The following is a 19,497-nucleotide window of genomic DNA, read 5'->3' as shown; positions in this document are numbered from 1 at the left end:
TCTCTCCCATGCAAAAACTGACACCCTCTGAGATCTGAACAACACTTTTGAGCTTTGTGCATTTGTCAATTCCTTCTCCGTGGCAACTGTTCCATCCATGATGGGAGAGGAGGACACCTGGAGATGTCTAAATTGGTCTCCCCGTCCAAGAGCTTTGGTTTTCTACTCAGAACTCTTTAATTGTTGATGTATTTCCTCCCTCAGGACTTGAACATCTTTTCTAATAAGCACAATTACTGAGTGATCTATTGGACAGTGCATCACACTAGGGACCGTATGGGCTCTAGTCAGCCCAGGCTGTTTCTTCTTTTCTTGCTCACAGGCTATGTGAGCACTGAGAACGTGCCTGGCTTCTCTGAGACTGATAGCATCCCCAGCCTGATAGAGGTGTGTGAGCACTATAAAAGGTAACCTACATAAAGCTCTTGGCACACTGGCTTTCCTTCTTCTATTTTGGAATACCTTTACTGGTCCCGGGGTATTTGTGGCGGTGTTTGGAACTCTGGGATCTTGGCTTTTCTACCTACATGGTAGTTTTTCCTCTCCTTTGGGGAGTTGCGGGGGAGGAGGGAAGAGGAAAAAGCTTCTGTTAGTTTTCCTACAGGAGCCTCTAGATGTAGGGTTGACCTTTGCAATGGAGTTTTTGTTTGGGGCAACATAAACCTTTTCCTAAGCACCACGGTGGCATTTATTTGCAAAGCCCCATAAGCCGGGCTTCTTCTCTAGAGAATTCTTAGCAGAGTTCATGGTGGTCACATAGAGCTGCTTTTTAGATACTGTGGACTTCTGGGAATTGGGAAATGAGCCTTCAACTTGTACTTGTCCCTCCTGCTGTGTGAGCCCTGGGAGACTGACTCTTGCCACTTCCTGCACTTCCCCCTGACCTCCACAGGAGGGAGGCAGGAACCCGTGCCTGGTGAGGCTTCCTGCTGAGCTGCTGAAGCTCTTGCTGTTTGCTCAGCTGTCACGTCCAGGTTTTGTCCTGACTGAACTGTCTGCACAGCCTTACCTGGGGTGCGAGGCTCTCCGAGGCTTCCTGTTAACTTTTTTGGAGGGGAGGGAAGGGGGAGATCTATTGCCCCTTGAAGAACCTCTTTCCCTTGCTTTTCAGTTAGCTTTTGGGTATTCTTATTTATCCTTTATTTATACAGGCTCAGTTTTGTTGATTGTGTAAAGATAGTCCTTCTGAGAGACTAGTTCTCATTCATTTTTCAAGAATAAGGATCTCCTTAGAAAACGAGATCAGAGTCCCGCTGAGAATGATAGTAAAGGGGAGAAAGAGACTAACCTTAGTTCTGAGTAGAAAACCAAAGCTTTCTTCCCCTGTTTTCTAAACATAAGGTTAGTCTCTACCTCCGTTCAGAAGTCAGGCTGGTCCAGCCCTTTGCAGAATTGTTGTATGAAAAAGAGCATGTAGAGAATTAGTTGTAAATTTGTGCAGAAAACAGACCAAAGATAAGTAGCTGCTCTGGTGAATATTATTGATAGTTTAAAAAAATAGCTTCTGAAGTTTTACAATATACAGTGAAAAATGATCCCCTTTTCTGTCCCGTGTCTCCCCCGTTAGCAGGGCTTTGGGTTTCAGGTGAAAGCAGGAAATCTGGTATAACTTGACTCCCAGGGCCTCCCCTCCTGGAAAGGGAACTTTACATGGAGACAGTGCTGATGCTGGCAGGGCCGGAGTACCTTACTCCTTCTGAGACAGATTCTGGAAGTGAGGGTAGGCTGCAATTAGAAGAGGACTGGTCGAGTTGGCTATGACAGTGGGGTCAGGAGATGGAGGTTGGAGCTGGCCCCGGGGGGGGTGGGCGAGGTGGGTGAAGGAGAGAAGAGTGTGTATTGCCCAGTAGGAGGATGGGTTGGGGAAGGAGAATATCCAGGCCAGAGGTCGGGGGGCAGGGAGTCCATGTCTGAAGTTCCCGGAGGGATGTCTGGGGCTCCTAGGGCCATGGGTGAGGGTCCAGGAAAGAGTCCATGAGTTCCAATCAAGGGTCCATGTGTCCTGTTCAGGTGTCCAGGCATTTGGTCTAGGGACCTGGAGGTTTGGTTCAGCAGACCAGGAATCTTGGCTCTGAATCCCTGCAGACTCTTCAGAAGTCCAGAGCCAGTAGTTCTGGCTGAGACACTGGAGTTTGTCTCCAACAATCCAGAAGTCCTGTTTGGGAGCTTGTGCAGTGTGAGCAATAGAGAGGTATTGCTTGGGACAGCTGTCGTGGGTAGGGCCTGCTTGACACAGAGGGTGGGCCCTACTACAAGCAGCAGGAAGCGCACCTTTCCTCGGAGCAGTTGTTGGAAGGTCAGGAATATGGCATTGGGATCCTTGTGAGTTGTGGTCCTGCCCTGTGGAGGAAGCTGAGGGCAGAGGATGGGCCTGAGGCCAGAGACCTGGGCTGGATATCATGCCATCCCTCGTCTCCAGGGAAAGATAAAGGTGCTCCCTTTATGGCTGGGAGGGAACACTCCTTAGTTGGTCAGCTGTGCTACCCTCATGATTCCCAGAATTTGCCTTTTTCCCTCAGGTCTTCTAAAGGGACTGAGTCAGCAAAGGACAGTTTCTGTAGTTCCCTTGACTCAGGACTTACTTACCTGGGTTCCAAGGAGGCCCTGCAGGGCCCCAAGGAGGAGACGGACCTGTCCAGAAAGCTGTCCCAGGAGGGATGAGAGGCAGGTGGGTCCCAGTTGTCTCCGTGCTGCCATGACTCCCTCCCGCAGAAGGGTCGCGGCTCCCAGAACGTCCTGTGCCTTGGTCTTCTCCTGCAAAAGAGATGGAAGGGAGAAGCGGCCTGCTTCAAAGGGCATGCTAATAGCGGGTGGGGAGCCCCTAGGAGTAGCCAGTGGAATGAATCACAGGAGCTGAGAATTGGACAGGACCAAGGTCCCACCCAGCCCAGGAATTCCTTCACAGTCTCCCGACAATTGGTCATCAGCCTGTGCTTGAGTAACTCCAGTGTCCGGTAACCCAGCCTGGTCTTACCCTTAACTTCAGTCAGAAAGGTTCTTTTTCCCCCTTACACTACATTGGAATCTGCACTATTATAGTTTTTAACCTCTCGGTTCTAGTGCTGCCAATCTACTCTTTCTGCTACAAAATCCTAAAATCATGATTTTTATTTTACTTTTTAAAGATTTTATTTATTTGAGAGAGAGAGGGAGAATGAGAGAGAGCACGAGAGGGAAGAGGGTCAGAGGGAGAAGCAGACTCCCCGCTGAGCAGGGAGCCCGATGCGGGACTCAATCCCAGGACTCCAGGATCATGACCTGAGCCGAAGGCAGTTGCTTAACCAACTGAGCCACCCAGGCGCCCCTAAAATCATGATTTTTAAAAACGTAGCGGAGAGATGAGACCATCACAAAGATCATAAAGATGAAGGAAAGGGGCTTCTGATCAATGGCAGGGCTGGAACTGCAAGGGATCCCTAGGAATTGCCCTTCGTCCCTGGCCCAGTTCCGCCCCCCCCCCCCCCGCCAAGACCCGAGGGAAGAAAGGGGATTCTAGGGTCCTTGAGGGTAGAAGAGCTGACCTTGCACGGAGTGCTCCTTCCCCAGAGGTTCCTGAGCCTCATACTAAAGCATGTCCAGCTATACCACAAGACTTACAACTTTTCTCCAAATTCATCAGACAGGCTTTTTTCTTTTTTCTTTTTTTTAAGCCATTCCTCACAGAATGTGTTTTCTAACCTCTCACTGTTCAGGTTGCTTCTTCCTTCTGGACATATGCCAGTTTTATATGGTCCCTCTGAATAAATTAGCATGTGTCTAGAGGAGAGTATCCAGTACTCAACTCAGTACTGTTAAGTGCAGGCCACTTAAAGGTTTTTAGGAATATTTCCACAAGGTGGATGCTAAACATCTAAAGCCACCTAGAATCACTAGCTTTTAAAATAGCTGCTTTAATAGTGTTACCTGCTAAGTCTGAGGTCAACTCAGTCCTCCCAGATCTTGTTCATAGGAAGTTCTAGGGCCAGAACTTTATATAAGGGGAAGTGGGGGCATTTTGGCCTGAAAGCTGGAATAGGACTTTACTCGATTACTTTGAGTAAATGTAGAATTTGTTGTATATCTCTGTTAAATTTTACCTTGTTTTTGATCTAGCCTTTCAGCAATGTGAATCTTGATTCTATCTTTTGCTATTTTACCTCTGCTTCCCAGTTTTGTGTCATCTGGGGATGACAGATCAGTCTTACTTCTTCATGCCAGCTTGAGAAGTTTGCATGGGAGTAGGTCAAAGGCATGGCTGTGAGAGACTTCTATCCAGCTTTTCTGGGTGTTCAGCTTTGAAGCTATTTTCACATACTGGGACTGCAAGCCATCTTGTCCAGAGGATATCATCATAGTGGAATGTAGATTAGGTTAGGGTGGCCAAGCGCAAGGTGAGATATTTTTAGGAAGCTCAGGAATTTTGAAGAATCCATGGGAAGCAGTAGAAAACTGATGAAGACAGGAATTAGGGAAACCAAAGGAAGGGATGGCTTTCTTACCTTCTGGGTTTTCCATTCTCCCAAGCTGAAGTCCACAGCAGGCAGCAGGACAGGTGTGGACAAAGGGTTAACGTCTGGACACTGGTTCTAGTGAAAAAGATTGGTCGTGGGGTGGGGTGGAGATGGGAGCTCAAATAAAGGAGGGGGGGTGGTGACCCAGTGACCAGGAGTAAGACATGTCCAGACTAGAGCTTTTATAAGTGGACTAGATCGCAAATCATCATCCTCATCAAGGAGTGGTGATGGGGAGGTGGCGGTCCCACCAAGGACAATATGGGAAGAACAGTGGTCGGGTCTGGGAGTGAGAGGGAATGATGGGAGGAGGGGTATCTAACGAGTTAATGGATAGAGGGGAGAGTGCTGGGAGATCCTCACCAGTCTGTTGTGAAGGACATGGGAGTCGCGAAGCAGTTTATTTAGGAGACGGGGGTCACAGGCGGGAGGAGCCGGGAGGCACAGATCCAGTCTTGCAGTTAGGAGAAGCATGACCACGAGGAGCAGTTCTTAGAAGAGGAAAAGTGAGGTTGACAGGGTGGATGAGGAAGAAATCATTGTCAGGTGGTAGTCCAGGAATTCCCAGTTAGGACCCAGACCTGAAATCCAGGGCATTTACCTTTCAGAAGCCTCAAATCCTGGGAGATTGGGTTCCCTCCGCCCTCCACCCTGGAGGCAGCACATCTCCTTTCTCTTTCCTCTTGAACCCCTCTGTGATTTGGCCCTAGGTCCCGCAGGTGTGTTCTTACCAGTCGGCTCCATTCTGGCCAGGCTGTCTGGAAGGAGCGGCTCCCTGGATGGGGCCTCTCCCCTGACTCCTTCCTGGGGCCATGGAGGCGGCTTGGGCTCCGGCTCTTCTTGCACGGTGGGGCACAGGTGGGCTGAGGAAGAGGGTCTGGAATCTATCCTGCAAGTGACAGGAATAATGAACATTGAATCAGGTGTCAAGGAAAGGACTGCCTGGGGGGGGGGGGGGGGCGGTGTGCGGTGCAGCTGCTGGGAGGGCATGAGATGCTGACCAGCCCGGAACTGCTAGCGCTCTGACTGCTCCCAGGTCTCCTTGTGACTGCGGCATGTGGTGTCTCCTCTTTGTCAGGGTTCCTCAGTGAGTCTGACATGGGGCTGGTGCTCCTGCCCCTGCCGAGAGCAGCAGGATGGAATACTGCAAGCGCGCGCGCATGCACGCGCGCACACACACCCTAACTGGCCTCAAATTCCGAGCAACCTCAGTTTGGTTGGAGAAAATCGGGGATGGGGAGAGGGAATAGGAGTACTGTGGCATGAGCCTGGGAGAAGAGGTTGGAAAGCGGGATATCAGGTGAGCATGAGGAGCTAGCAAACATGTGCAATGTGTTGAGGGGTAGCTGGAGGAGCGGGGCGGAGGACTTGGGGAAAACAAAACTGTACTCCTAGGGGTTGGTGATTACAAGATTATGAGAAGGTGGTATGGGAGCAATTAACCGCTCGTTCGCTCTCCATTTACCCCCACCCATAAGCCTCTTGGAGTTTTTCTTTGCACTCCCAGTTCTAAAATACTGGGTTATCTGAGGCGGAGAGAGGAGCTAACAGTCCTGGGACTTCCCACCCAAGGCAATTTGCCCAGCAATAGGTACCTGCTGAGCGAGGCACCCACCTTACATGGTTACCTTGTGTTGGACACCCACCGTATCCAACTCCTAGCCCACATCTTCCTCCCTGCCCCCTCAGCAGACCCCTTCCAGTTCCTTCACAGGACCCCCCACATGGCCTCCTCCTTCTTTGACAAGTTGTGCAAAGAGGCCTGCACCTGATTCAATATTGGGATTTCCTGTAGGTCTGTCAACATGCATGAGCCCTCCTCCCACTACCCTCTCCTTGGGCCCAGCTTCCCCAGTCCCAGGATTCAGAACCATAAGCTAACTAAGAACAACTGGGTAAGAATGGGGATTGGGCCTGTGTCTGGCTTGATGCTATATGCCCTAAGCCCTAAATGCACCACCTTTCTTATTTTCTCCCAGGGCACACGTCCCCTTTCCTTAGGGCCCGCCAGGACAGGGCTATATTCCTCCAAGTCTGTGATCGGTCCCTCAGAACCCAGCACCCCACCCCCTACCCCTGCTCTGTCCTGCTCCTCCCATTCTGGGAAGGCTACACACTCTTCTCGACAAAGGTCAGTGCCTGTAGGTTCCAGTTTGCCTGCCCCTCCCCCAGCTGTGAGCCCAATTCCTCTTTCCTATCCTTCCTACCCTCACGTAACTCCAAACCCTGCTTGCCACTCACCGGGTAGAGAAGGACTCCAGGACCCAGGTGCACAGCAGGCAGCACTCTGGGGAGCCGATGGGTAGGAAGACACGTAGTGTTGGGGCACAGCCCCTCCACAGCAGTAGGGTCACAGGCCTGCCCAGGACACTTCTGCCCAATCAGAGAGCAGGGAGCCACCAGATACTGGTGAAGGCCCCCGGAAGTGACGCCTTCTCCTCCCACCCGCACTGAACGTGGAGCCCCTGCCTGGACCATGGTCCACTAGCAGAGCCCAGCTCCTCCACCCACACACACCACAGGGAGGATTTCAACAGGGGGATCCATCTTTTTCTAGGAGATGGGAAACCTGGGACCTGGCTGGGGGGAGGAGATGGGAAGGGAACAGGTCTTTTTTCCCCAGGAGAAATCTGGCAGGATCTTTTTGTTCCTGCGGAAGAGGCACAGAGATCTGGTTCTGGTTTTAGGTTGGTGCGTTGTTCAGTTCCTGACTGGCCAAATTTCTTCTCCCTGGACAACACACCTGCTACTGAGACCCACTAGGGCTCTTGCTTTCCTGCCTTTCTCTCCTATAATCCTGTGGGGGTCGTGTCTTATTCCCCCTTTCCCAGTGGGAATGTGGGTATTGCCTGTATTAGGGAATGACCCCGTCATTGGTCAGTGTTATAGGAAAAGGGTTTGGACCATTTGAGAGGACTGCGGGGTGGTTAGGCTGGGCTCAGGTGCCCCTCTGCGGGGGCGGGGGGGGCAGTGACTCAGACAGCTAAGGCCACTTACCTCTGTGCCCAAGCTCTCCCGAGCTTGCCCTGTCTTTCTCCCCCTTCCATCTCCTACCACTCCATATGTGACAAGAGGAATAACCAGGCCCATGTGTCCCTGTCTTAGGAAAGACAGCTGCTGAACCTCCCCCGCAAATACCTCCTGCTGGCCCCCCTCTTCCTTTGGCCCTGGTTCTAGTTCCTTTGCTTTCCCCTCAATCCCAGTCTCCTCACAGTCTCTGTCCTCAGGGGCCTCCTGGCCTGACCTTGTTCCCATCACCCCCACCCCAGTTCTTCCCCTCCTGCTCCTCCTCCCAAGGATGGGGCTGTCAGCTAAGGAGTATGGCCTAGATCCCGGAATTCTCCAGTTCAGCCAGACGAGATGCCTCCCAAGATTAGGAAGGAGGGTGCTGGGATGGTTGGGAGGATGGTGGGTGAATGGGTGTGGGAGGGGACAGGGAGGCAGGCATGACCAGGAAACCAAGACAAAGGAGGTTGGGGGGTGGGGTGGAGAGGCAGAGGGTCCCCTGGGTGAAGGGAAGAGGGTGAGAGAGGATGTCAGGCTGGGGACAGCGATGGTTGGATGGGCCTGCGGGACAGGTTACGGTAGGGAGGGAAACACTGTCACAGACAGAAAGGGGACTCTCTTTCTGGCTAAGTTCCTGTCCTGGGGAACAGTAGAGTGAGGGAAGACCTCAGGGAAGAGATAGGGCCACAGGCCAGGCAATGAGTGTGGGTGGTGTGGGGTTTGAGAGGTGCTGTGGGCCCACAGTAGGGGAGATCAGTTGACGGGCCTTTCCTGCACGTTGTCATCCTTAAAAGACAAGTCTTCATCTTTCCGGCAGGAACCAAGTACTAGCCCAGTGGCCGGCCCAGGCCTCAGGCCCAGCCTTTGCCCCTCCCTGGCCTGGGGCTCCCGTCTTGGGCCGGACACGCACCTCCTGGTGCAGCCGCCCTGTGGCCGCCAGCAGCGGGGGGCTCCAGACCCGCCTCTTCTCCCCTCTTCGCGCCCCCTGGTCCCTCCCCTCCCCCTACCCCCTCCGCTCCCCCTTCCCCTCCAGCCCCTCCCTCCTCCCCTGCCCGGTCCCAGCCCCTCCCTCCCCTCCCCCACTCGCGATCCGGGCCGCTGCTGCTGGGCCGGACCCCCCGGGCTCAGCCCGGCCCCTCGCCGAGCCGCCGCCGCCGCCCCGTTTGCTGAGGAGGAGGCCCCCCGGCCGGGGCGCCGGGCGCGGGGCATAAAACGGGCCGGAGCCGGCGCCCGGGGCACTAGAGCCGCGTACGGCCCGGGTCAGCGCCCGCCCGCCCGCGCTCCTCCCGGCCGCTCCTCCCGCCCCGCCCGGCCCGGCGCCGACTCCCGCCGCCCGACGAGCCCCTCGCCGCACTGCCCGGGCCCTGGCCCCGGCCCCCTCCCGCCGTACCGCCCCCGGCCCGGCCCTCCTCCCACCTCCCTCCTCCCTCTCCTGCTCCCTCCTCCCTCCCGCCTCCCCAGCTGTCCCGTTCGCGTCATGCCGAGCCTCCCGGCCCCGCCGGCCCCGCTGCTGCTCCTCGGGCTGCTGCTGCTCGGCTGCCCGCCGGCCCACGGCGCCGGCCCCGAGCCCCCCGCGCTGCCCATCCGGCCCGAGAAGGAGCCGCTGCCCATTCGGGGAGCGGCAGGTAGGTGGGCGGCCCGGGGGACGCGCAGGCAGAGAGTCCGGCTCTGGGCAAGTCTGCGCCCGCCCGGAGGGGGCGCCGGGCGCAGGTGGCTCAGCGCGGCAGGCGGCCAGGGAGGGTGGGCGGGGGTCGCGAGGCGCAGCGTGCGGGGGGCCTGGGTGGGGGGGGGCGGGGAACACCCAGGGCCCGGCCGGCAGCGCCCAGGGCGGGCACACCGCAGGAACGGGACAGCGGCCGCCAGCCAAGCCCGTCCCCGCAGGCTGCTCCTTCGGCGGGAAGGTCTATGCCTTGGACGAGACGTGGCACCCGGACCTGGGGGAGCCCTTCGGGGTGATGCGCTGTGTGCTGTGCGCCTGCGAGGCGGTGAGTGAACCCAACTGCCGTGGCCGGGGCCCTTGCGGGTGGGGGGGCGCTCGGGTCCCCGGGATGTCGGAGTGGACTCGGAGCTGCTGAGCAGAAAGAAGCGAGTCTGCAGGTATTTCGGAGATATATATGTATATCTTTCTGGCGGAGAAAGTGGAGAGGAAGCGCCTCTTTCAAGTCTCAGGTGTTGACTGTTGTTGATCACCCACTATGTGTCAGGCTCTTTGCCAACTGTTTCATCGGTCTCTCACTTAACTCCTAGAATAATCCTGCTAGATACACACTATTACTTCCCCCATTTCCCAGATAGGGACCCCAAGGCCCAGAGACGTTAAGTAGTTTGTTTAGGGTCACGGAGCTTGTTAAGAAGTGGAGCGGTCTGACTCCATGGGATGACCTTGGTCTGGTCCCATGACTGTCCCCTGATCGCCGGGTGTGGGGGGGTGTCCCACCAGTTGGTGTCTGGCACTCACTCGTTCTTCCCGTCTTCCCCACAAGCAGCCTCAGTGGGGTCGCCGCGCGAGGGGCCCGGGCAGGGTCAGCTGCAAGCACATCAAACCCGAGTGCCCAGCCCTGGCGTGCGTGCAGCCGCGGCTGCTGCCGGGACACTGCTGCCAGAGCTGCCCCCAGGGTAAGGCCGGCTCCGCGGTGAGGGGAGGGCGGCAGGGCAGTGACGCTTGGTCCTGAGCCCCGCGGCTGGCGCGGCCGGAGCAGACGGAGCGGCCGGCCGGCCCTCGTAGTGCCCAGCTGAAGCCCGGGTTTCCCACTCCCGGCTTAGAGCGCGGCGCTCCCGAGAGGCCGCCGACGGGCCTGGCCTTCGAGTACCCGCGGGACCCAGAGCACCGCAGCTACAGCGACCGCGGGGAGCCGGGCTCTGAGGACCGGGCGCGAGGGGACGGCCACACGGGTAGGTATGGGCCAGGCAGGAGCTGGGGCTGTGGTCGGGGCCGGGCTGCCGCAGCGGGCGCCGACACCCTGGCACATCTTTTCCTCGCAGACTTCGTGGCGCTGCTGACAGGGCCGAGGTCGCAGGCCGTGGCTCGGGCCCGAGTGTCTCTGCTGCGCTCTAGCTTGCGTTTCTCCATCTCCTACAGGCAGTGAGAAAGGGGAAGGTGGGAGGAGGGGTCAGCTGGGGACTGGGGAAGGAGAGTTGGGAGAGGCTGGAGGAGCTGCTCCTGGCCGACGCTCACCGCACCCTCATTCCCAGGCTGGACCGCCCGACTCGAATCCGCTTCTCCGACTCGGCTGGCAGCGTCCTATTTGAGCACCCTGCAGCCCCCACGCGAGATGGCCTGGTGAGATGATGCCATTTATGGGTGCTTACCCAGTCTGGGCCCTGTACTGCCAGCGGGCCCTGCATTGCCTCCGTGGGTCCTCACCACAGCCCAGTGAGAGAAAGGCACTGACATTGTGATGCCCATTTTACAGATGAGGGAACTGAGGCTCAGTAGCAGAATGTGATTTGCTCAAGGTCACACAGCTAGTAAGTGGTTGAGCCAGGACTTGGACCCCACCATCTGGCTCCAAGGCCCCCTTCCTAAGCTTCCTAGGAGGGCTTGGGGCTCCTTCCCGTATTCCTTCCTCACCGGAGCTGGGCCTCTCAGCGGGCCTGTGTTGCATACTGTCTGAGTAGGGCCTTCTTGTCTCTCTGCTCCAGGTCTGTGGGGTGTGGCGGGCAGTGCCTCGGTTGTCTCTGCGGCTCCTTAGGGCAGAACAGCTGCAGGTGGCACTTGTGACACCCACTCACCCTTCAGGGGAGGTCTGGGGGCCTCTCATCCGACACCGGGCCCTGGCTGCAGGTGAGGGGAGCAAATGGCCCCTGGACGTGAAGTTCTGAGTCTTCTGTATCCCCAGGAACAGAGTGGGCTGAGGAGGGGACTTCCTGATGGGCTCTCATGGTCCTTCCTCCTTCCCCAGAGACCTTCAGTGCCATCCTGACCCTAGAAGGTCCCCCACAGCCTGGCATAGGGGGCATCGCCCTACTCACTCTCAGCGACACGGAGGACTCCTTGCATTTCTTGCTGCTCTTCCGTGGACTGCTGGAATCCAGGAGTGGGGGTAAGTGGGATGGGGCGGGCCACGTGAGGAGGGTAGGGAGAGCACCGATCCCTCAGAGATATCCACACGTGTGGCCATTGCAGGACCAGCCCAGGTTTCCTTGTGGCTCCAGATTCTACACCAGGGCCAGCTATTGCGAGAGCTCCAGGCCAATGCCTCAGTCCAGGTGAGCGAGGCTCTGGCTCTTGCTGCCACCTGCCTTGGCCTTTTGCTGCACCCACTATATCTTGCTCTGTCCCCAGGAGCCAGGCTTTGCTGAGGTGCTGCCCAACCTGACGGCCCAGGAGATGGACTGGCTGGTGCTGGGGGAGCTACAGATGGCCCTGGAGAGGGCAGGTGGGCCAGGGCCGCGCATCAGCGGACACATCGCTGCCAGGCAGAGCTGCGATGGTGAGGCGGGGTGGGGCTGGCACCCCGGGCACATAACACTGAAAGGCACAAACACGTGGCCAGGGTGGGTATAGGAGGAATCGTGGGGGCTGGGGAGGGATGAGCAGCCGTGGGGCAAGCCTGCCTCCACCTTTCTTGTCCCCCTGCAGTCCTGCAAAGTGTCCTTTGCGGGGCCGATGCCCTGATCCCAGTTCAGACGGGTGCAGCTGGCTCAGCCAGCCTTACACTGCTAGGAAATGGCTCCCTGATCTACCAGGTAAGAGTCAGGAGCGGCACAGGCGAGAGGGGCTTCGGCCTGCATGGTTCGGGCCTCAGGCCTTCTCAGCCACTCCAATTTGTCCTCCCCGACCCTGTCCCCCAGGTGCAAGTGGTGGGTACAGGCAGTGAGGTGGTGGCCATGACGCTGGAGACCAAGCCTCAGCGGAGAAACCAGCGCACGGTCCTGTGCCACATGGCCGGACTCCAGCTGGGAGGACACACAGTGAGTGCTGTCGGCAGAGCCAGGCCACAGGGCCCGTGCCCAGGGGCGTGGAAAGCCGGGTTGGATAAGCAGGGAGGTTCGGGGTCATTCACTCACTAACAGGTTCTCTCATTGACACACCGATTCCCTGGACACATTTTTAGGGAGCCTCAGGCTAGGGACTGGAATACGGAGAAAATCAGATGTGCCCCCCATCCTCAGCAATGTCACATCAAATAGGAGGAGTTGGACAGGGAGACCACGTAATTAAAAATGTGGTAACAATGAGTGCCGTTTACTGAGCCTTTCTCTGTGCTGCATACTGCACCTATTGCCTTTCTTATATTATTTTTGGCCCTCATGGTTCCCATTTTCTAGACGGTGGAGTGAAGGATCCGAGAGGTTAAATAACTCCTCAAGACTGTTTCATAGGTAGGAAGGGGCAGAGGAAGGACTTGAACCTGCGCCTGTGAGGTGCTATCCAGTCATGCGTGTGTGCATTGGATGTAACGGGGCACAAAATACAGAAAGGCATCCAGAATCTTGGGCTTGTGTGAAAGCTGATGAGGGGTTCGTCGGGAATCTGGCAGGCTGCAGCTGGGGCTTCTCCTTCCCTGCCCCCCCCCCAGGCTGTGGGGATCTGCCCTGGGTTGGGTGCCCGAGGGGTTCATATGCTGCTGCAGAATGAGCTGTTCCTGAACGTGGGCACCAAGGACTTCCCAGATGGAGAACTGCGGGGGCACGTGTCTGCCCTGCCCTATAGTGGACACAGCGCCCGCCATGAGAGTGAGTGCCCCAGGGCTTCGCCCACCCTCTGGTGTCCTCGAGTCGGGGACTCAGGTGCCGGGGGCCAGAGCCTGGTGTATCTTTCTTTGTGCCTGAGCCCCAGGTTGGCATCTGGAGAAGGTGGGGGTGTAGAGGGTGGCCCTGCTGGGAGACCCTCTCCTTGGCCGTGGTGCAGGGGTCTAAAACTTGCTGCCCCCCAGCCCTGTGCCTATGGACAGTGTCCGCCCACGTGTGGAATGCGTGTCGGGGGAAGAGGCAGGAGATGGGGGAATACTGGGAAGAAGGGAGTGGCTGCTCTAGGCCACCTCCTCAGCTGTCCCCTCTCCTCTGTCTGGATCCAGCACTGCCCGTGCCCCTGGCAGGAGCCCTGGTGTTACCCCCTGTGCAGAGCCAGGCAGCAGGACATGCCTGGCTCTCCCTGGATACCCACTGTCACCTGCACTATGAAGTGCTGCTGGCTGGGCTTGGTGGCTCAGAGCAGGGCACTGTCACGGCCCACCTCCTCGGGCCTCCTGGGATGCCAGGGCCCCGGCGGCTGCTGAAGGGATTCTACGGCCCGGAGGTGAGCACGTGACGGTGGAGGCAGCTCGGAAAAGATCTGCTTTTTTAATCATGGAGGGTTGTGCTGGCCTGTGGCGGGGGGAGGCCGAGAGCAGGTAGCCTGGCGTGGCGGAGCTGACCTGGGCTCGGGAGTCAGACAGCCCTGGCTATGAATCTGACTCAGCTCTTTAGCGTCCATTCTCCTTCCTGCATCCTTCTCTCTTGGATAGTATGTAACGCACGGGACCTCCAGAGGAGCAGGTGGGATGGAGCAAGCCCCCTCCAATGGGGTGGGCTGCCAGGGACTTGGAGTCAGAGAGACCTGGCTTCTGAGCTCCACACCACCACTAATGGGTTTCACTTTCCTGAAGACCTTATTTCACCTGCCCATGCCTCAGTTTCTCATCTGCGAATCAAGAACGGTAGGCACAGCCCTAGAGCGCCTTGTTGCCATCCCTTATCCTGTCTCGCACAGGCCCAGGGCGTGGTAAAGGACCTGGAACCTGAGCTGCTGCGGCATCTGGCGCAGGGCACTGCCTCCCTGCTGATCACCACCAAGGGGAGCCCCCAAGGGGAGCTCCGGGGGCAGGTAGGCGGGCAGTCTGGACCGCTGGGGATGGTTCAGAGTTGGGCGGGCATAGTGTGCTCTTGCCTGAGTCGCCGAGCTCTCTGAGCCCCTGGGCCCTGGCGGCGGTGGTATCACATTCCCTGGCTGGTTGGGAGGATGAAGCCCGACAAGGTCCACGGCCAGGCTGGCAGCAGACCACCCTGTCCCTGGTTGCTGGCTGATTGTTGGCCTACTAGCATCTTCCCGGGGCGTGGGGGTGCTCCAGAGGTGGAGGTGTCTTGGGCTGGCCGGGGCTGGTGGAGACACGAGGGGGAGCCCCAGACGTTGCCTCAACCCACCTCTCCTCCCAGGTGCACGTCGCCAACCAATGTGAGGTGGGCGGCCTGCGGCTGGCGGCCGCGGGGGCCGAGGGAGCGTGGGCGCCTGGGGCTTCCGATGCAGCGGCCGCCGCCCTGCCCGCGCTGCCTGCTGTGCTTGGCCCAGACGCCCCCGCGCCAGCCAAACCCGGCAGCGCAGGGCGACTGCGAGACCCCAACACCTGCTACTTCGAGGGGCAGCAGCGCCCCCATGGGGCTCGCTGGGCGCCTAACTATGACCCGCTCTGTTCGCTGTGCACCTGCCAGGTAAGACACCGCAGAAGGGCGCACTGAGGTCTAGGTTCTGGGGCAAGGGTCCCAGTCAAGCCCCCGCTCCCCACCCCCCACCTCTCTTTGCAGAGACGCACGGTGATCTGTGACCCCGTGGTGTGCCCGCCGCCCAGCTGTCCCAGCCCGGTGCAGGCACCGGACCAGTGCTGCCCCATGTGCCCGGGTGAGTGTCCTGCCTGAGTGGAGCGGGTAGTGCAGGGTCCACCGTGGGGGATGAGGCCTCTGGGGGGGGAGGGGGGTGGCCATCCCCTGCCTTCACTATTTCTCTGGCCCCACAGAGAAACAAGATGTCAGAGACCTGCCTGGGCTCTCACGGACCAGAGACCCTGGAGAGGGTGAGCCGGAAGTGTGCATGCAGGGGTGGGGAATCCAGCGGAGCTGTTGGGTGGGACCAGGAGGGGGACAAAAGGGTGAGAATATATATGGGGGGGGAGTGAAGGGAGGCTGAGGGGCACAGATTCCAAATGACATCTGACAGGCTTCATTAGAGTCATTGGTCCACAAACGGGCCCTGGGGTTAGACTAGTGTGGGGTTGGCCTGAGACTCCAGCCTTGATTGTGGGCCCAGCCAATGAGCTCAGTACTCATGGCAGCTGGGCACTGTCCCTGTCCCCCCCCCCAACCAGGCTGCTATTTTGATGGTGACCGGAGCTGGCGGGCAGCGGGTACCCGGTGGCACCCCGTCGTGCCCCCATTTGGCTTAATTAAGTGTGCTGTCTGCACCTGCAAGGTATGGCCGCCCAACCCTCTCTGGTGCCATAACCCAGCAGGGTCTGCAGAGATGGGGAGGGGGCTGCCAGAAGAGGAAAGCCCAGCCTGGGTAAGGAAGGCTGAAGGATGAAAGCACTATGAAAAGTCCTTTGAGCATTGAGAGTCAGCTTCCTGCAGGAAAAGGGAAGGGCTGACGTGGGTGTGAATTCTGGCTCAGCCTGCTGACTCGCTCCGTATAGCCCTGGCAGTTTCTGTGCCTCCCTGAACTCCCCTTTCCACTCCTATGAGCAGATAGGAGAGCAGCTGTGTTGCAGGGCTACCATGAACATTTGAGTTCGGGTGTATAACGCACCAGTCCAGGGCCTCTGAGTGAGGGGCCATGGCAGTATGACATTTGAGGGATGGAAAAGGAGAGGGAGGAAGCAGGAGGCTCCTTTTCCTTTCTGACACCCTCCCTCAATGGATCCCTACAGGGGGGCACTGGAGAGGTGCACTGTGAGAAGGTGCAGTGTCCTCGGCTAGCCTGCGCCCAGCCTGTCCGTGCCAACCCCACTGACTGCTGCAAACAGTGTCCAGGTGAGGGGGGTGGGCACGGAGGCTTCCTGGGGCGGATGAGGTGCTTCGCTGCCTTGTCCTAGGTGAGGGGGTACACAGTGAGGGGATGCATAGTGAAGGTGGATGGAAGGGACTTCTCAGCTAATTCAGCAGTTACTGAGCACTGCTCCGTGCCCAGCCTGGAGTCAGGGCTCTAAATGCATTTGGAAAGAATGTGCATGGCTTTATTAGTGGGCTAAGAAGGGCTCCAGTTCCTGCCCCATCCATCCACTCCCCCCTCTCTCCCTTCCTCCCTTCCTTCCTTCAAACCAACCTTCTAGCCATCTATTCGTCCATCCTTCCTCCCATCCTCCCATCTTCCCATCCTCCCAGCCAGCCAGCCAGCCGGCCGGCCGGCCGGCCAGCCAGCCATCCTCTCATCCAAATTTGTCACCTACTAAGTGCCAGAAACTGCTAGGTGTTGGAGATTCAAAGACAAATAAAACCTGGGTGGCCCTCACAGAACTCACATCTGCTGAGCTCTCCCTCCCTCCCTCCCTCCCTTCCAACAGTGGGGTCAGGGGCCCACCCCCAGTTGGGGGACCCCATGCAGGCCGATGGGCCCCGGGGCTGCCGTTTTGCAGGGCAGTGGTTCCCAGACAGCCAGAGCTGGCACCCCTCGGTGCCTCCCTTTGGGGAGATGAGCTGTATCACCTGCAGATGTGGGGTGAGTGGGGAGTGTGCTTTGTGTGAGGTGGGCACTGGGGGCCTGGCCTAGAGTGGGGAGACCTTTCCAGGGAGGGCAGGCTCCTGGGAGTGGGCTTCCCCGAAAAGGCTGAAGGCTGCTGTGTCCCTGTGCGTCTGGGTACCCTGCAAATCCGCTCTGTCCTGCACCAGGCAGGGGTGCCCCACTGTGAGCGGGATGACTGTTCACTGCCACTGTCCTGCGGTCCAGGGAAGGAGAGTCGCTGCTGCCCCCACTGCGCACCCCGGCGGCGTAAGTGAGGGGGCTGTCCGTGGGGTGCCTGGGGAGGGAAGGCGGCACCTGCCACCTGCCAGGAGCCGCGCCATCTGCTTCACCGGTGCCATTCCTTTCCACCACACAGCAGCCTTGTGGACTTGGTATTGATTACTTTTTCTTTACAAGTGAGATTTCTGAAGCTCAGAGGAATTAAGCAGCTAGGCTAAGGTCACACAGCTCCAAAATTTACTCCCTTCTGTCTCCAGCAGCCCCAGAGACAAGGACGGTTCCAGAGCTGGAGAAAGAAGCCGAAGGCTCCTAGGGAGCAGCCAGAAGGCCGCATGACCAAGAGGACGGGGCCTGGGCTGGGGGAAGGATTGGCGCCAAGGACCCTGCGTTCTCCTGTGGGAAACCCAGTGCCTTTGGCCCCTCTTTTCTGCCTCTTCTCCCTCCCCCCACTACCTCTGGGAACCACACCTCCACGAGGGGAAGGGGCAGCCAGGGCAGACCAAGGCCACGGCCACTCCGACTCCTGCCCTGTCACCCTCCAGCCACTGCCTTGGAAGCCCAACCCCTTTCTCTCTGTACATAATGTCACTGGCTTGTTGGGATTTTTAATTTATCCTCACTCAGCACCAAGGGTCCCCCCACTTCACTCCTGCTGCCCCTGAGCTGAGCAGAGTCATTATTGGAGATTTTTGTATTTATTAAAACTTTTTTTTTTTTTCCAGTCTCAAGGCTAAATTGTTTTTTTGTGTGTGATCAGGGACCTGAGTCGGCCCAGTGGAGAAGGTCTGAGAGTGGGAGCCTTGGCTCCAGGGGCTTCCCCCTGAGCCTTGGGGAGCGTGAAGAGACCGGAGAGGGAGAGGGACGGCACTGTCGCTGGCTGGCCTGCCCGGATGTCACGGTGGGGCCTGGGACTGTCACTGACGTGGACCAGAGCCTCAAGAACTCAGGCAGCCCGACACAAGTGTGGTTTCCCCTGGCCTACCCGTGGCTGGCATTTTGCTGACCCCATGTTTGAAATGGCTCCAAAGAGAGAAACAAAAGTGCCACCAGCCTCGATCTTCTTTGTCCCGAGGGAGGCAACCACGCCCCTGTTATTCTTTTCTGGAAATGAATTGTGTTCCAGACCAGTTCGGGGGCAAATCTGGATCAGAGTGGACTGGAATCGGCCCTGGCCCCGTTCTTGGCCGAGCTTATCTTGGGACCAAGTGGTGTACAGAATAAGATAGGACCCTTGCCCCTGCCTCCCCCTTCCTGCCATCAGCTACTGGGCATGCCCACGGAGCTGGGGGTGGGGGGCGCGAGGGAAAGAAGAGTGTCAGGGTAGAGAGCTAGCAATGTATGTACCTGCAGATCTGTCTTCTGTATAAACAATGTGGGATAATGTGAATTATGGCATTTTATGACCTAGTCGGGTACTGGGAAAGGGCAATCACAGGCTTCTTGTTTAGGGTGAGGCATGCCGTGCGTGCTTAAGACGTTATTGTCTTCGCCCGTGGGAGCTCCAGTTCTGCTGTTAACTAGCTGAGTTACTGAACCTTCCAGAGTCCCTGTTTCCTTTCTGTACAACTGCTATCTCCCTCACAGGAGTCGGTCAGAGCCTGTGACAATCGCAGCTCTGTGCCCAGTGCACGTTAGTAGGAAAGGCACGGTGACCGAGGTAGGGTTCCTGGAGCTGGTTTGAAATGAAAGGCAGGGAGCAGTCTGGGGAAGAGTGTGGCCAAGGGTTTCAATTAAGAGATGTTCTGCTGAATGCCCAGAGGGAGTGGGGAGGCTGGTTGGAGACGTAGGGAGGATAAGGGGAAACTGGACTTGGCCCAGAGCCCCGGCGGTCGGGGGGGGGGGGGGGGGGGATCGTGAGGGTCAGATCGGGAAGACAAAGCAGCAGTGTTGCCACGGGGCTGAACGCGGGGAACAGAGGACAGGGCCAGGTGTGGGGTGATGGAGGATTTGGCCCAGAAACGGATGCGCTGACAGTATTGTCCTCCCTGGCGAGGGAGTTTCGAGGGAAGAAGGGTTGAAAAGGAAATTTGGATCCTTCAGTTTGACCTGAATTTGCTACCGATGCTCACAAGACAGGGAGGAAGGGCAGAGGCAGTGAGCATCCACAGGGTGGCTCGATGGGCTTGCCCCCGGGACCCTGCCCCGCAGGACCCATCAGGGCTTCAGAGCGGCGTCAGAGGATGGCAGCCGGGTGCCTGGGCAGAGCAGTGTTCTCCTCAGACAACAGTTCCTGAAACACCTCTCCCATCATCGCCTGCATCCCCCCCCCCCAAGGCTGGCTAGTCCCTAGGCCCTGCCGAGCCCCAGGAAGTTGGCGTGGTGACCATGGAAGGCCAGCCCTGCATCTGAGGA

The 19,497-nt window shown here is 58.0% G+C and overlaps 2 protein-coding genes across 11 annotated transcripts; one reads left to right on the top strand and one right to left on the bottom strand.

The window, feature by feature from the left end:
* Positions 1 to 1,393: 1,393 nt before the first annotated feature.
* THPO (thrombopoietin) lies at positions 1,394 to 7,805 on the bottom strand. 5 transcript variants are annotated; one of them, XM_073896167.1, is made up of 7 exons: positions 6,732 to 7,805; positions 5,222 to 5,379; positions 4,854 to 4,981; positions 4,479 to 4,565; positions 2,587 to 2,754; positions 2,272 to 2,352; positions 1,394 to 2,155 (listed from the first exon to the last, which is right to left on the bottom strand). In XM_073896167.1, the coding sequence occupies exons 2-7, from the start codon at positions 5,232 to 5,234 to the stop codon at positions 1,688 to 1,690; spliced, it is 945 nt and encodes a 314-aa protein (XP_073752268.1). In that variant the 5' UTR covers positions 5,235 to 5,379; positions 6,732 to 7,805; the 3' UTR covers positions 1,394 to 1,687. The 5 variants fall into 5 exon arrangements, with proteins under 5 accessions (XP_073752268.1, XP_025725172.2, XP_025725166.1 ...); XM_025869387.2 differs by having other exon boundaries at positions 1,394 to 2,340; positions 6,732 to 7,803; XM_025869381.2 differs by having other exon boundaries at positions 1,394 to 2,352; positions 6,732 to 7,802.
* Positions 7,806 to 8,973: 1,168 nt separating this feature from the next.
* CHRD (chordin) lies at positions 8,974 to 17,603 on the top strand. Of its 6 annotated transcripts, none has more exons than XM_025869368.2 (23): positions 8,974 to 9,121; positions 9,378 to 9,481; positions 9,983 to 10,112; positions 10,260 to 10,388; positions 10,479 to 10,578; positions 10,689 to 10,776; positions 11,139 to 11,280; positions 11,399 to 11,539; positions 11,623 to 11,705; positions 11,782 to 11,929; positions 12,079 to 12,185; positions 12,291 to 12,410; positions 13,019 to 13,175; positions 13,517 to 13,737; positions 14,191 to 14,304; positions 14,634 to 14,906; positions 15,000 to 15,093; positions 15,209 to 15,265; positions 15,557 to 15,660; positions 16,115 to 16,217; positions 16,748 to 16,902; positions 17,073 to 17,172; positions 17,406 to 17,603. In XM_025869368.2, exons 1-23 carry the CDS (start codon positions 8,974 to 8,976, stop codon positions 17,456 to 17,458), a joined length of 2,871 nt encoding a protein of 956 aa, XP_025725153.1. In that variant the 3' UTR covers positions 17,459 to 17,603. The 6 variants fall into 6 exon arrangements, 3 of the variants coding, with proteins under 3 accessions (XP_025725153.1, XP_025725143.1, XP_073761578.1); XM_025869358.2 differs by having other exon boundaries at positions 17,403 to 17,603; XR_012382107.1 differs by lacking the exon at positions 16,748 to 16,902 and having other exon boundaries at positions 8,999 to 9,121; positions 9,980 to 10,112; positions 17,406 to 17,539.
* The last annotated feature ends 1,894 nt before the right edge of the window (positions 17,604 to 19,497 follow it).

This window comes from Callorhinus ursinus, unplaced genomic scaffold, assembly GCF_003265705.2.
Source record: "Callorhinus ursinus isolate GAN/ISIS: 27379988/994484 unplaced genomic scaffold, GSC_fseal_2.0 scaffold1, whole genome shotgun sequence".
Lineage (NCBI taxonomy): Eukaryota > Metazoa > Chordata > Mammalia > Carnivora > Otariidae > Callorhinus > Callorhinus ursinus.
This window is presented reverse-complemented; position numbering and strand designations above follow the sequence as displayed.

What these genes read in the sequence shown, in the direction of transcription:
- CHRD (XM_025869358.2), top strand. Translation starts at nt 8,974, where the DNA reads ATGCCGAGCCTCCCGGCCCCGCCGGCCCCGCTGCTGCTCCTCGGGCTG. An exon ending in TGCCAGGCAGAGCTGCGATG is followed by an intron (nt 11,930 to 12,078) that starts GTGAGGCGGGGT and finishes GTCCCCCTGCAG; the next exon opens with TCCTGCAAAGTGTCCTTTGC. An exon ending in GTGCTGCCCCATGTGCCCGG is followed by an intron (nt 15,094 to 15,208) that starts GTGAGTGTCCTG and finishes CTGGCCCCACAG; the next exon opens with AGAAACAAGATGTCAGAGAC.
- THPO (XM_073896165.1), bottom strand. An exon ending in GAGAATGGAAAACCCAGAAG is followed by an intron (nt 2,755 to 4,478) that starts GTAAGAAAGCCA and finishes TCTCTTTTGCAG; the next exon opens with GAGAAGACCAAGGCACAGGA. An exon ending in AGGGCCTCCTTGGAACCCAG is followed by an intron (nt 2,336 to 2,586) that starts GTAAGTAAGTCC and finishes TCCACAGGGCAG; the next exon opens with GACCACAACTCACAAGGATC.